The 15,034-nt window shown below is 54.6% G+C and overlaps 4 protein-coding genes across 4 annotated transcripts; 2 read left to right on the top strand and 2 right to left on the bottom strand.

Moving 5' to 3' along the window:
* Window positions 1-723: 723 nt before the first annotated feature.
* Window positions 724-2,969, bottom strand: CCMA1212_000506 (Epsin-1; the record flags this gene model as incomplete). The annotated part of the gene is made up of 5 exons (XM_073697972.1): window positions 724-2,009; window positions 2,072-2,292; window positions 2,355-2,424; window positions 2,494-2,557; window positions 2,847-2,969. Coding segments are annotated over 5 exons (1,764 nt in total), but the record flags the coding sequence as incomplete, so codon positions are not given.
* A 953-nt stretch (window positions 2,970-3,922) lies between these two features.
* Window positions 3,923-4,132, top strand: CCMA1212_000507 (uncharacterized protein; the record flags this gene model as incomplete). The annotated part of the gene is made up of 1 exon (XM_073697973.1): window positions 3,923-4,132. The coding sequence occupies one exon, from the start codon at window positions 3,923-3,925 to the stop codon at window positions 4,130-4,132; it is 210 nt and encodes a 69-aa protein (XP_073563225.1).
* Window positions 4,133-4,640: 508 nt separating this feature from the next.
* CCMA1212_000508 (Mitochondrial 2-oxodicarboxylate carrier 2) lies at window positions 4,641-6,144 on the bottom strand (the record flags this gene model as incomplete). Its single annotated transcript, XM_073697974.1, has 7 exons — window positions 4,641-4,724; window positions 4,780-5,398; window positions 5,458-5,571; window positions 5,642-5,652; window positions 5,717-5,739; window positions 5,803-5,860; window positions 6,139-6,144. 7 exons carry the CDS (start codon window positions 6,142-6,144, stop codon window positions 4,641-4,643), a joined length of 915 nt encoding a protein of 304 aa, XP_073562749.1.
* A 1,814-nt stretch (window positions 6,145-7,958) lies between these two features.
* CCMA1212_000509 (BTB/POZ domain-containing protein 1) lies at window positions 7,959-12,805 on the top strand (the record flags this gene model as incomplete). Its single annotated transcript, XM_073697975.1, has 2 exons — window positions 7,959-8,617; window positions 8,677-12,805. 2 exons carry the CDS (start codon window positions 7,959-7,961, stop codon window positions 12,803-12,805), a joined length of 4,788 nt encoding a protein of 1,595 aa, XP_073562748.1.
* Between the last annotated feature and the right edge of the window lie 2,229 nt (window positions 12,806-15,034).

Raw genomic sequence — 15,034 nt, forward strand, 5'->3', positions numbered from 1 at the left:
GGAATGTCGCCGAGTTATAGTCAGGGACAATGGATCACATATAAAGCGCACACGCTCTCCCACAAAACCTCTACCTCTTGTTTCTTCCTTTTTGGAGATGGCGCATCGGTAGTTTTGTTTCTACATTTATTCATATTTTCCCCTCTCTTGTTGTTTAGGATTATCTTATGTATAACGAGACAAATGGCAGCAGGAGTTGCTTTCGGCTTCAGGACTAGAAAACCAGAGTGCTACGATGATATATATCCCTTATGCTAGCATTCACGAGAAGGGGGCTTGGACAAAGAGTTAAGAGCAAGGTCGAATTCGGATCTACAATTTTTTTTTTTTTTTCTTTAGTCCAGAGGCGCGTTGTCTAGATGGAGCATACCACGTGGTTCGTAGAATCAATAGTAGGAAAGGAAAAGGCAGTAAGGTAAAGAAAAGGTAGAGAAATCCAGTTTAATTCCATCGTGGCCACCCAAACGAATAGTATCTCATTCCCTTCCACTGGCAAAGTCAAGAAAACAGAGTTGGTACCAAGCCAAGACGCAACCATTGCTACAGGGAATAGAGACAACTTCCAACTTCAAAAGGGGAAAAAAAGAGGTATAAGTCCATGACCGAGGAGAATAGGGAAAAGCGGGCGGTATTAGAGAGTGACAAGAGCAACAAGATCCCCACAGTGCCATCTTTGGTATATAAGAATTTATTCCATGTTTTGCTTTTTTTAACTCCTTCGCCTTAGAACTGAATCAAGTCTTGCGCCTGGCCCTGCTGCTGTGGTCGCTGCTGGGCTCCAAATGGGTTGCTGCTCATTTGGGGCTGGCTACCGTAGGTGATGCTCGGCATGCCCGTAAATTGCTGTCGCAGGAAGGGGTTGTTGCCGGTGGCTTCTGGGTTGAGGCGGCCAAGACCCGCGCCGGCGCTGTTGACGAACGTTCCAGGGGCCGTGTGCTGTGAAGGGATTCGCAGGTCTCCCGTGTTTCCGTATGTATCCATGCCATCTCCAGACGCCAGCAAAGCGTTCAGCTTCCTCTCGTGCTCACTAAGCTCCCGCTGAGGGGCGGTATAATTGAGCCTCTGCTGCTGTTGCTGCTGCTGCTGCTGCTGCAACTGAAACTGGGGCTGGTTGAAGTTGGACAGAGTCTTTTGCTCTGGCAGAGGGCTGAGAGAGGTCAGAGAAGAAGTCGCAGGTCTTGCTGATTGCGGCCTGTTCTGAGCAAAAGGGTTGTTGGAACCGGTCGGCGTGGGTTGAAGAGACTGCTGCTGTAGGTGATTGGTCGCCCAAGGATTGTTGCTTCCAGGCTGAACGGCCAGATCCAGGGCCGGTGAAGGCTGCAAGTGCTGTTGCTGAGTGAATTGCGGCTGCAGAAACTGTTGATGCTGCTGCTGCTGCTGCTGCGCAAGCAAGTTACCCGTTGGCATCGGGGCAAACGAATCGACGCCAAAGGCAGCGTTGTAGTTTGGCTGCCAGCCGGTCTGCTGCGGCTGCTGGTATCCGGTATAGGCGTTTCCTAGATAGCCAGTCGGTTGGGGAATCTGCGCGGCCTGCTGATCAATAGGGTTGGCCCAGAAGTCCACGGCGTTGCCTTGCTGGTATCCCTGGTTGAATCCAGTGTGTTGTGGCTGCGATGTCGCGGGAGTGTCATCGTCGAACAGAGAGGCGGCGTTTGCGTCTTCCAGCTCACGGCGCCTTCTCTCCTCCTCCTCCTGGCTCAGCTTGATGGCCTTTGCGAGATCGTCGTCGTTGTCACCGTTGGAGCGGTTCTGTCTCCTTTTCCTGTCCTCCTCCTCTTGGTATTTGCTGGCTTCGATGGCGAGGCGATATTCAGTGTCGTCTTCATCCGCCGCCGGGGCTCTCCGTTCGGATCGAGGCTGTCGTCGCTGAGACTGCTCGGCATACTGCGGGCCGAAATCAGAATCGAGTCCCATGACACGCGACTTCCACGACTTCCGGTCGCTTCGCTCTGCTCGCAATCGCTCGTCATTGAGGATGAGCGCGGTCAATTCCTTTGCCGCGACACGAACTGCGCACCACGTTAGTCGTTGATTGAACCGCCAACTGGAAAAGAGGTGAGTATGAACCCACCATTCTGCCCGACATCGCGGCCTTCTTCATCGATGTACTGGAACTCTCGCAAAGTCTTGATGATGTAGATGCTCTGGCGCGCCCATGTGACTACAAGCTCCGAGCCCTCGTGCAGGCAGTAGTCGAGGACCTTGAGCGCCTTGAGAACGTGACGCCAATTCTTTCCTTTATCGTTGAGCCTCTTGTCGAGCATATCCATGATGTCGTAGAATTCGGTGGACCTGCAGTCGAGCTCACAGTCAGTGTGACGCCAAGGTACCCGCTTGTTCAGAGCGTGACATACGTGCTGAATGTCATCTGGGCAATCTCGCTCATCTGCGTGCCCGTCGGGCCCCAGGGATCATTGCTGGTCGCTGTATGAAAAAGTTGCGGTTAGCATCGCGGACTAGGACTGAGGAGCGGCGATTGTGGCGGTGACCAACCCTCTCGGACCTTGACCTGGGCATGAGAGTACCCTTTGGTCACGTTTTTCACGCTGCGCATAACCTTCGACATGGTGGGCGAGCTGTACTGTTCACGACTGGAGAGGTAGAGGAGTAGAAAGAGAAAGAAGAAAAGGGGAAGTGCGTGCTGCTGCCCTGGATGGTTGGCGCACGAGAGGCTTGATGGGGGAAGTTGGTCAGAGAGGTCGCAGCTTAGTAGTCGCTGGAAAGGAGTGAGGAGGGAAATGAGATGGGATCGGACGGCGGCCCGGGGTCGCGCAGCGAATTCAGCTGCTGAAGCTGGACGCTGCAAGCGGAAATCGCGGAGGAACGGCTGCTGCAGCTGCACAAACAAGAAGCATCCAGATGCCGAAGAGCCTCACAAAGAAAGGCGATCGCGAGTTCGGACTCAGCAGCGGCAGACGCTGTGGTGTGTTCTGGACCTGGAGGTGCTTGGCGTGGGGCGGCTGATCGCAATCTATTCGTGGCGCTTAACAAAGGGGAGACGACGCAGTCAAGAGAGCGCTGTCTGACGTGCGAGCGAAAGCGACGACGAGGTGAGGCGGGATTGCGCGGCGCACAGGAGAGAGAGGGAGGGCGAGGTGGTTTGATGGGCCAGCAGAAGTTCGCGGAGTGAAGAAGAATGGAAGGGCCCTCGTCGGGGAAGACGGCTGGCTGGATGGACAAGCTATGGCTGGCCGACAAGGCGCTTCGCCTCGCCTTGGTTTGCAGCTAGCTCGAGTCGGTTTACGTACGCTCCCCGGCCTGATTACGTTAGGACCGCGAGGAGAGCGAAGGATGAATAGCGAGGTAAAGAGTATAAAAACAAGGATTCACACGCCGCATGGACAAAAATACCCGGGCATGCCGAGGAGGAGGTTGGGAGCTGTTTTCTAGGCGTCTGTAGCCAGCTTTTTGTCAGCTGGGTGTGACGCCTCAGCAAGCTGCATGTCTCTGGCGCTGTTCCTTACGTCACGGGCGTGGCGCCGCCCGCTCACCAGCCACGCAGCAGCTAAGAGCTGAGGGAAATATCGCAGCACTTCTCGAACGCCTCGAGGTCCCCTACGGAAAAGCCCGTCAGCCCAGGCTTACCCTACATTATCACTATTTGATTGGTATCCAGAGTGGAGGAAGAAGGAGAAGAGTCATGGCAAAACATCTCCTGGGGGGCAGAGCTGCATGCGTGGTTCGTGCGTGATTCCACTGCCTCGACTGGGGCCTCCAGGCCACAGCAAAAGGCAAAAGCAGCCAAGGCACAGCAAGCTTTCCACATGCCTGTAGCCCAATCATAACCGCATGTACTGGTACCTTGCTGGCTTGCTCAAGGCAGCTCCGATTCGGCCGGATATCCTGACCCTGCGTCAGTGCCAGTTCGGCCACAGCGGTCCCTGCCGCCGGCGTTCCGGCGCTCGGTGTTCGCCCGTCTGAGATGGGATGGGCTTCGTCACGACCTTGTCAATCCTCTCGAAATCCGTCAAGCTTGTCAATCAATTCCAGGGGCCTGTCTCGAACTGTTCTGCTCGGTTGGTTGAACAGGGTGACGTCAATTCACTCAAATGACTCTAAATTATTGCCGGTCCTGATCAAGGGCGCATTCGTCTCGGTACTCAAACATAAGGTAGCCTTGATTTGTCATTGAACGCAGGCTCTCAACTCTCAACAGCCACGCGCCATTTGGGACAGCACCCAATGCGCCAGCATCAGGCCTAGTCAATAAATAGTAAACCCCATTAGAGCAGATGGCCTTGGCCATGTCGTCCAAAGTATCAAAGTACGGAAAGGGAGATAGCAAGCGAGCAAGTACAGGGTAAATGGTGCCAAGGCGTCTACTTCTAGAGATCTTGTGATCTACCTGCCCATATACCTATCTGGATACTCCTTGCGAATTCGATAATTGAAGCGCTAGAACCTCCCGTGCATGTCAAAGCTCCACGAACTACCTACAGGCCACCGCTTGATTTTAAATAAAGAAACAAAACCAGGAAGATATAATACCCGTCTATCCAGGAGGAATTCGTCTAACTACTACTCAGCGTCAACTCTCGGAGTAGGGTGCTCTAGGCATGGTGTGAAAACTCGACATCCTGGGCCACCCATCAGCCCAGTCGACTTTCCAATGCTGGTTGTCGGATACCATCATCTCTGCCTTATGATTGCCACTTGCGGAAAGTATCCATGACGGTGGTGAACACGACCAAAAGGATACCACCTCCTGGTCCGAGACGAAGAACCTGATAAGACGTTAGCCGATGCAAATCGTCCACCGACCAATGGGCAAAGACTTACCTTGGGCAAGAAACCCTTGTACAAAGCACCAAATCCTTCTTCCTTGAAGACAGTAACCACGGAGGGGAAAGCCCAGTTGTACTTGCGAACCTGGCCTGCGACCTTGGGGGTATTCTGAATTCTGCTCTTGACCACGTCCAGCGGAGTGTTGAGGATGGTTCCCACAGTTCCACCGATGGCACCAGAGATCAAGTCGTTCATCATCTTGCCCTTGCTGGTCTCAGACTTGGGCAGCAATTGCCGGACCTGGAAGATACAGCCAAAGTAGCCAGCGTTCCAGAGGATGTGGCGCCACATTGTGCTCTCGAGGCCCTGGTAAAGGGCGAGGGGGCCCTCGTTCTTGACCGTCTTGACCACGCAGTCGACCATGCCATTGTATTTTCCAGCGGACGCCTTGTCTTGCAGGCGAATCTTGACCAGTTCGAAGGGAACGACGACGAAGGACTCGGTGGCACCCGCGGTAGCGCCGGTGAGGACCGACAGGGACTGGTTCATCTTGTCGACGCCAAACATCTTGCGGTAGACCTTGCCCCATTCATCGTTGGCGGCAAACTTGGTGGCTCGCTTGGGAGCTTCCATCAGGATCGGGGCGGAGATGCCACGGTAGAGTCGTGAAAAGCTGCACCTCTGTGAGACGAGAGCGTCAACGGAGACATGGGCGGGTGGTGTATGGCGTACCCTTCATTCTTGATGATCTTCTTGAAGCAATCAAGCATGCCATTGTATGCTTCGGCACCGGTGCCTGCGCCAGTCTGCAGCTGGACTCGCGTCTTGACCACATCCAGAGGATACCTGCCGCGCGATTTGGTAAGTAAGTATGTCTATCTACGCTGGCGGGAGCAGAGGCTATCGAGCAACGCACATGACCAGGATCTATCGGCGTAGGCATCGATCGTCAGCTGAAGCGTTCGCAAAGGCATCTGGGACCATATCCTACCTCCGAGACGCCCGCAATTGCGCCTGAGCGTTATCATCTGTCAGCCATTGATGCCATTACACGATGCGAGCACTATCTGCACCTACCTGCGGCGAACTGGTACTGGAAAGCAAGGGGCTTTTCTTCGGCCATCTTGATGAATTGCTGGATCGGTCAATTGCGATGCTGAAGCGATTCCGAGGCACAGGCGCCGAGCACAGATGCGGTTGTCACTTGTCAGTGATTTGCGGAGGAGGATCGGAGCGTCACTCTGGAGGGGATTTTTTTTCGTTCTTTAGTGGCGGGCGGGCAATTCTAACGGGCTGAGGGACGCCGGCTATAAGCGAATGGCCCCCCACAGACGCTAGCAGAAACCCCTGTGCACGTTTTAGCGGCTCGTCTGAGCTGCCATCTCAGGAAACGGGACGAGGAACACGCGACACCTCCATGTTGCCAGTAGGCCGTGGACATATTGGTTCCGTGCCCCAATCACTTGCATGCGTCATAATTGCTCAAGAAGCACCTCATTCGGCCCTGGAGTAACCACCATGTCCACATGTGAATAGGATCTAGACCAATTTCCCCTCAATCTCGCATGTTGATGGGCGCCTAGTTGTATGAGTTGTGCATCTCCGACGACGGAAATCCGTCTTAGTCGGGCATTAATATGAATCATTCGACTTGATATCGCTGATTAGCAACTATACTGAGTCCGTCTCGTCACCTCCCCTACCCATATCAAGTGTAGTCACCTTCAATATTCAGGGTAAGGCTACGTAAAGAAGAGTGTTACCTCGATATTTGGAGGTTACGGAGTGTTTGACCTCTCAAGGGCTCGAGCAATCCTGCTTGATGTCTGGACGTGCCTCCGGACACGATAGCGGTGACATGATGATTGAATATTTCGATCCAAAAGAAATCGCATTCGACGTGACCTTCACAACGTTCAACAAGCCAACAGTATAAGATATCATATCGGACGACTTCTGCAAGGCAGAGGCGGACTCCGAATGTCTTGGAATGGCGGGGTTCAACATGCTCCCCACAAACTGGAGATCATAATGCACGCGCTGGTGGCCTTCGGAATGGCCCGGCTTCCTGGTGCATGTCCGTTTCAAGGTCCCTGTAGTGCAGCCATGCTGAAACTCCGTTTTGCTCCAGTATCAGAAGAGCACTTTCGCTGCCCGGGCTCGAATCAGATCACTGCCATTACAGTACCACCAGCACCGCTACCAGTGCCCTGGCCCAGGCACATTCGCGAACCTCAGCTCAGCTCAGCTCAGAACCACCTGCTCGTCCTCATATGTACATGTCTAGCAAATAAAAGACGCGCAATGTCGACATGTGCCGCATCAGCGCCGCCCTCTCTGGAAGCTGAGCATCGAAGCGATTTGGCACAGGCTGCAGTTGGGCGCTGCGATTGGCCACAGCCACCGAGGGCAAAAGAGCCATCCAGGGCTATCCGTCTTATCGGCGCAGGTGCTCCGGGGTCCGGATTCAAAACCCCGCCATCGCCAACCGTCAGGGCCAAAAGGAGCAATCGGCGGTACGTTGTCAAGTGAGTGCCGATGCTAAGGATCTACTTTCACCGTAAGGATTTGCTCAGTTATGGGAGGCTTTCGGAGTAGTGAAATCGAATATTTCAGGACCAAAACTGCAATTAAAGTCTATGATCCCACCTAAAAGACTTGAAGCCATCTTTTGCAGCCTGTTAGTGGCCAGCTTCTTGCTCTACAACGTGTGGCTGCGAGTCCCGATCTAGCTACTGCTGGGACTGATTCATGTCCTTTCCGCCACCAGGGACCACGTTCACGGAGCTTGGAAGTCTTGGAGAGATATAATCATCACCAGTCAACTTCTCTCTCATTCTTCCAACGTCACCGCATCCATCGCGCTGCAGCCCTCCAAGGATCCGGCATCACTGCCTCCCCATCGAGCCTCGATACATCCTACCGGTGAAGACGATACTCTACCCATTCAACGTCACTCGCCTCCTGCTTGTAGACCCGGCGATACCTAGGCTCGTCGACTCCCCCACACGCTCGCCTCGCTGCCGCCACGTCGAGTCGCACAACCTCCCGACGAATTTGAAAACTTTTCTGGCGCGAGAGAGTGCTTCTACTGCGCTGGCTGAGGCGTCAGCAACTCTCCGGCGCTTCGAATCGCACCTTTAAACAAGCCGTGAGCCCGCGAGACTCACAGCGAGGTGCCTTTTCAGGCGTCTGGGCCTCACCTCCGTCCTGCAGCTGCTTATCCCCGGCCGATGAGTCATTTGCTGTGGAAATACTTTTGGGAAAACGATGTCGACAAGTTTCGGCGTCTGCTGGCCCCGGCCGGCCCCAATTCCCAGGCGGCGGCGGCGGTGAGGAGTCCAGCCGTGGGCGCTGCAGCGCATCATGGAGCGAGCCCCGGTAGTGTCGGGACATCGCCGAGAGCCACCACCAAGTCGCGCAAGCCGTCGGGCTATGGTCCCGCCCTTGGGAAAGCAAGAGACGGAAGCTCTGGCCTGAGCAAAGCGGAAGTCAACAGCCGGGACCATGCCGGACTGACGCTACTGTTGCGCGCATCCTCCTCGACCGACCCGAACGCTTTAGCCTTTGTTCAGGCTCTGCTTGATCATCCGCAAATCGACTTGTACGCTCAGGACCCAGAGAGTGGCTGGAACGCCCTCCACAGGTCGCTGTACGCCGGAAATGCATCTATAGCCAGAGCATTGCTGGCCAAGGAGCGTGACGATTTGGTCAACCACGCCATTGGAGCCGTCAACAAGGTCGGCCAGCTGATCAAGACCAAGGATCACGAGGGCAACAGCCCGTTTGATCTGTATAATTCGACGATTGCTGCGAGATCGTTGCGCCATACGCTGGTCCAATCTTTGATGGAGGATGATTCGGACTATGGCGACGGCGACTTTGAGCAAATGTTAGTGCCCTCTTTCTCTACTTTGTATCTGGTTTCGACGCTGACTTCGACTCGTCTAGGTCGACAAAACTCTCACATGCTAACAAGCATTATGCCGAAGGAGACGAGTTGTTCATGTTTGGCAGCAACAAGAACCTCTCCCTTGGAGTTGGAGACGAAGATGACCGGCAATATCCTGAGCGGATCATGCTCCAACGATCAGACCAGCTGATACGCCGATTCTACGAAGATTACCTGGCCCAGAAACATGTTGATGCGCCACTAAACGTCACGACAGATCTGGACACTATCCCTACTCTAGTTCAAAATCGATCCCTGGTCATCCAGGACGTGGCAATGTCGAAGCTGCATAGCGCTATTCTTACCGACGACCCGATATCCAACCTTTACGTCTGTGGAGTTGGCCGCGGCGGAAGGCTAGGCCTTGGCGACGAAAACACGCAGTTCAAGTTTACTCCTCTCCATGGTCCTTTTGCGGACAAAAAGGTCAGCCAGGTGGCACTGGGACAAAACCACTCAATGGCTGTAGTAGGAAACGGTGAACTGTGGACGTGGGGTCTCAATTCTGATTCGCAACTTGGCTACGTGCTGCCTCCGCCTCTGAGGACGGATGAGGAGCCGATGAGCCTTGTCCCGCGCCAAGTTTTCGGCCCTCTCAAGAAGGAGATTGTCCTCGGTGTCGCCGCCTCGTCCATCCACTCGGTGGCGCATACCGGATCGTCCCTGTACTGCTGGGGCCGCAATGCAGGCCAGCTCGCCCTCATGGATTCTGACTCTAGATCGCTTGATCTGCAGCAGACTCCTCGAAAGGTTGCTGCGTCTCTATTATCGGCTCCAATTGAGATGGTTTCGGCGATTGACAGGGCCACAATCTGTTTGCTATCGAATCATCAAGTCTGGGTGTTCACGAACTATGGATACAACCTGATACGGTTTCCCTTTCCCGATGCCGCTCTCCACCGGAGGCTCAACGCAAGTCTCTTTTCAGCCAGGTCTGACATGTCGAGAAGGGACATTCGGTACATCACATCTGGTGGCGACACAATCGCGGCAGTCACAACTCGTGGCGATCTGTTTACTATGCAAGTGAGCAACAAGGGCGATTTAGGGGCCCCTTCCGGCTCTACCACCAACCCTGTTAAGATCAAGAGTGCCGTGACGCAGCCGCAGTGCATATGGGATTCAGGAAAAGATGGCGTCCTCTCCGTCGGCGTTGGGGAACATGGCTCCGTCATCATTTGCACAGAGTCGGGCGCTGTCTGGAGGAGAATCAAGCGCCTCAAGGGCAAGTTTGAATCCTCTGTCGATGCAAGGAGAAAAGACTTCAAGTTCCAGCGTGTTCCTTACATTACCGATTGTGTGGCTGTCCGCAGCTCTACTTTTGGTGCATTCGCCGCCATTCGAAAGGATTGCAAAGTCATGTCCCAGGAGATACCCATTGCCGAACAGAGCCTCTGGAATGATATTGGCGCGCTTCTTTGCTTGAAAGATTTTCTTGCACCTGCAACCGACGATGAGAGGGATGCGTCACGAAAAGCCTGGAACGTTTCTATCGTGAGAGAGGGTCCTGGTACTGTGGCACACAAGATTCTGAGCTCCTCTGATATCGGGACGGACTTGCTCCGCTGGCTACAAGCTAATTCCTTCTTGTACGACACCGACCTTGAAATCCGCACCTCTGCGGCGCCGGATATCAGGATACCGATGCATGGGTGGCTTCTCTCCGCAAGGAGCTCCGTCATCCGCGCCGCTTTGTCCGACTTCCGGCTGGATGGCTCCCAAGCCCAAACGGAGACCTTTGTCCTCGAGAACCTCAACGACAAGACGGTGCTGACCCTGCTCCAAGTCGACATCTTCACGATGCTCAACGTTGTGGTATATGCCTACCTCGATAACATCGTCCCCGTGTGGAAGTACACCCGTGAAGCCCCGGCCATGGCCCATCGCTTTCGTCAAGTTCGGACAGATCTAATGAAGGTCGCTACAAAGCTCAATATGCCGAAGCTTGAAGCCGCTGCTCGGCTACAGGCAGGGCTAGAACGAACGCTCGATGCTGATTTGCAGGAAGCAATCAACGATCCCCTGTTCTTCGATGATGGCGATGTCGTCTTAGAATTGGATGGGGACGAGGTGACGGTCCACAGCCATCTTCTCTGCCAACGCTGTCCCTTTTTCGACGGCATGTTCAATGGCAGGTCGCAAGGCCAGTGGCTTACTGAGCGTCGTCACGGAGCACAGCAAGCGGAGCCGGTTCGAATTGACCTCAAGCATATTCACCCGGAGACATTTTCCTATGTGCTCAAGTACTTATACGGAGATGTTGGTGAGGAAATCTTTGACGATGTGGCGGCTGCGTCCCTTGATGAATTCTCGGAACTCGTCTTGGATGTGCTCAGCGTGGCCAACGAGCTCATGATCGACAGACTGTCGCAAATATGCCAGTCATTGATTGGCAAGTTCGTGACAACACGCAACATTTCCAATCTCCTGAACGAGATCAGTGCGTGCTCAGTCGCGGAGTTTAAGGATACCGGGCTGGAGTACATGTGTCTGCAGCTCGAATCCATGCTTGAGAATCATTTTCTGGATGGACTCGATGACGAGCTTTTGTACGAACTGGACGGCAAGATTCGAGACAACCAGCTGGCATGCTTCCCATTTGCAAAGAGCGGCAGGGCGGAGCTGCTACTACACGAGAGGCATCCTGACCTGGCCGCCGATATTGAGGAAGAAAGGCGGCGTCGTGTTAAGGAGATGGCATTCAAACATGCGCAGAAGGAGGAGGAGAAGAGGTTGAATTCTGCGTACAAAGCGCGCTTTGGAAGCTTGGATGACCCTACTCGAGGACCAGAGACTCCGGAGAAAATCACCAAGCAATCTCGACTGGGCCGAAACGAGCCATTTAGCCCGACCTTACGGCCCAAGGATTCCGTTGCCGACATGATCTTTGACATGGAGGAGGAAGGGCCCTCGGGAGGAAGCAGCGTCGTATCTCCCCAGCTTTCGCCACCTCTGACCCGCGCCCACATCGATGATGTTGCGATGTCGAGTCTCCCGGCAGAATGGAAGAGGCCCAAAGGCAAAGAAAAAGCAAAGGAAGCTCATTCACCTCTTGCAAGTATGCCTCTTCGACAGCAGCCGACGACGGATCCTGTGGCACCCAAGAATGAGGCAGAATCTCCTTACTCGGCAGCCAACTCCCCATGGGCCCCTGCGGCATTGTCTACCGCTAAGCTAGATCTAAAGGACATTATGTCTGAGGCTTCCGGGAAGTCGGCATTGACAGCTGCTCTATCAGCAGCCCAGATGACGAAGGAGTCGGTTAGCAAGCCGCTCTCTAAGATGTCACAGAAGGAACGCAAGAGGCAGATGCAGATGCAGCTAGAAACACAAGCCGCAGCGCAGGAGGAGCAGGCCAAGGCGATTCCGTGGGAAACCGCATCATCCAACAAGAAGCAGCCGCCGTGGAAAGCTGCAGCCCCTGTCCCAAAGATTTCACTGCAGCAAGCCATGGCATCTGACGTTGCCCAGCGGAATGCGGTTTCTACCAATGCCAAACCCCTGGTGGCCTCCGAATCTAACGCGCAGTCTGCACAAAGACGCACAGCATCTCCAGACACTCGCTTCCCAGGACAAGGGCGTCCTGCAAACTCCCAAGCACCGCCGCAGGCAGGCTCGGGAGGAGGAGTGGGAAAGCAACCGCCGAGCAAACCTCTGATACCCCATTCGAAATCTTACATCAAGCCGGCGCAAAAGACGGAGGCGACATTGGGTTTGAGCATGGCAGATATCATCGGACAGCAGCAGAGAGAGCAGCAGCTGGTCAAGGAGGCGGTGGCAAAGCGATCACTTCAGGAGATTCAACAGGAGCAAGCTTTCCAAGAATGGTGGGACCAAGAGAGCCGTCGTGCACAAGAAGAGGAGGCCAGGCGACAGCACAGAGCAAAGGGCAGAGAAGAGCAGCAGGGAGGAGGTGGCGGAGGAGGAGGAGGAGGGGGAGCAGGATCAGGAGGAGGGAGACGTGGCCGTCGGGGAAGGGGCGGAAAGGCCCGCGGCAACGAGCCGTCGAGCAGTCAGCAGCAGTCGGGCGTGGCTGAAGGCACGAGTTCAAAGGAAGCAACCAAGGCGGGCGGTAATGCGTCGCGGGGTGGTAGAGCCAGAGGGAAGGCCGGCCGAGGTGGGATATAGGTTTGTTCTTTATTTGTTGGATTATAATCATCCGTGTTTGGCTTCCCTGATGGTCAGTGTTTGACGGCTGGACCGGCAGTTTTTCGAAGATCTTATCCTACCTACCTCCTAGTACATGTAGCTATTTTGTGCTTGGGTGCGTTGTTTGTAACAATACCAATCATGATGTGGCACGCTTCTCGTGTCGACCCTTACCGCAGACGTACCTTTTGTATGGACTGTCCAACTTCGTAGGACGATTTCCGGAACCGGCGCACAGAACTGCGGAGATGGCCAATTCATCAATTGCCTTGGGATACGTTGACCAGGAACTGCCAGCGCATCTTGCTGGGTGTCACCACACCAGCCATTCAGAGGCTTCAGGGCCTCACCGACACTGATTACATGTAGCAGCTGTTTGGTAGGGCTTGTGAGAGGAGACGGGCTGTGCGACGCCAATCCCGAGACTTGTCTTGTCCCACCCAAGGGATACAGGCACCAGACCCGTGAGGGCCATAGAGGACGTTGATTGTTGTCGTCTATACATGGTAGTATTGTGGGTGTATTGTTGTGGTCGAAGTAGATGAGGGCGGTTGTTTGGGTATCATATGGGTGCATGTGATTTAACGCCAACTGTTCATACCGATTGGACTGTCAAGGACTCTAATTGCCTTTGGAATTGCTATGGTTCCTTATAATAGATAATCGTAGCAATCGATTCCCTCGTCTTTGACCTGTATTTCACCATCTCCACAGCGTTTGCGTGCTCCGCGCCGGAGATTTGTTAATCTCAGTCTCACCTCTCTCTCCCCGATAATAGCGTGCATGGACGTGCTCTTTCCCACCTCTATTAGCAGTAACAACTCAGCTGTACGAAGCATCCAGACTCGGTGATACTTGTTGCCCCCCTCCCCCAAGAAGCTGCGTTGATGAGTTGTTATGTCAGGTACCGCGACAGTACGCCGCCTCGACAAAAACTCCAGCCCAGCCCCGGAGGGGGAAATCGGAGTGCACATATGACTGGCGACGTCAACGACCAAGCGGCCAACCACGGAGCCGCGATAGGGGCCGCCCGCCTCTCCGCTATTCGGCATTGACGGCGCCCCCCCCCCCCTTTGGCTTGAGGCGCTGATGCCGTCAATCAACATCAATCAATCATAGGGCATCAAAGGTGCTGAGACGTGCCCTGCAGCGGCTGTTTGGCCTCCGTCAGCGGTGTGCTGGACTGTGCGAGTCTTTGATCGATGGTCAGAATTGAGTTGTTTCTGAGCGTCCAGAGTGGTTGGCGGCTGCGTCAAAGTCGGGAGAATAGGTAGGTATGTACATGTGGCAGCAGCATCTTGCACCTGTTCCGAGGTCCTGTTTCGGCTGCAGCAATTTCGATACCGTATATTAACGCTGCCTTACTACTACCTGGCGCCTTGTCGCCTCTCGGCAGAATGGACGCATCATGCAGCCTGGCAATTGATATCCATTCCTTCGATATGGTGGCCAGGAGCACGAGACCAAGCATCGCGAGCTGTGTCGTAGAACCGACAAGTAGCCTTGGAACTGCGCGTTCCGATTCCAGAGCCTCTAGCCTCCCCGTAGCCCACTGTACCTCAGCACGTCAGCGCCCCGTGCCACCCGCCATCGGCAGTGGCTGATACCGCGCTACCTCGTGAGTACTTGCCCGGAACCTGGCGGCTACTAGGTACCTACCTAGACCTCAGCTGTGTGCCTCTTTATCAACCCCGGCTCTCTCAAAACCTTATCAGCACCAGTTCTCTGCTGACGAGAGGAAGAGCCTTGGAGTACCCCAGGATCTAATCTCAGATTCTCTTTCTTCGTCTCCGGAACCTAAACCGGGCTTGAATCAACATCTCCGTCTCCCGTGGCCTACCCCAGGTACTTACAGGCTACCCAAACGCTCACCGCTTGCAGGGGACGTCCTAACTCTCAGCGCCGCACTTTACGCGCTGTCGGATGTGTGACGAAAGGGCGCTGTAAGAGGCATAGAGGTACCTGGCCTGACCTGATAGCACCGCTCCAGGTCCCTCTTCCGAGGGCATAGCAGGTACCTGTACAGCACGTACCTTAGTAGGTAGGTACCTACCTACCGACACACAGGCAGCGCGCCACCCTGGCCTCTGGCCTCAAGCTGCTGCCATCACGGGGTCGGACGAGTGCCGGGGCGAGTGACTGTGTGCTAAAAGGAGCTCGCGTCCTGTGACGATACTCGTCTCCACAGTACTTTATCGATTCGCAGTC

The sequence above is a fragment of the Trichoderma ghanense genome (assembly GCF_004382785.1).
Source record: "Trichoderma ghanense strain CCMA-1212 chromosome Unknown scaffold_0, whole genome shotgun sequence".
In the NCBI taxonomy this organism is placed as follows: domain Eukaryota; kingdom Fungi; phylum Ascomycota; class Sordariomycetes; order Hypocreales; family Hypocreaceae; genus Trichoderma; species Trichoderma ghanense.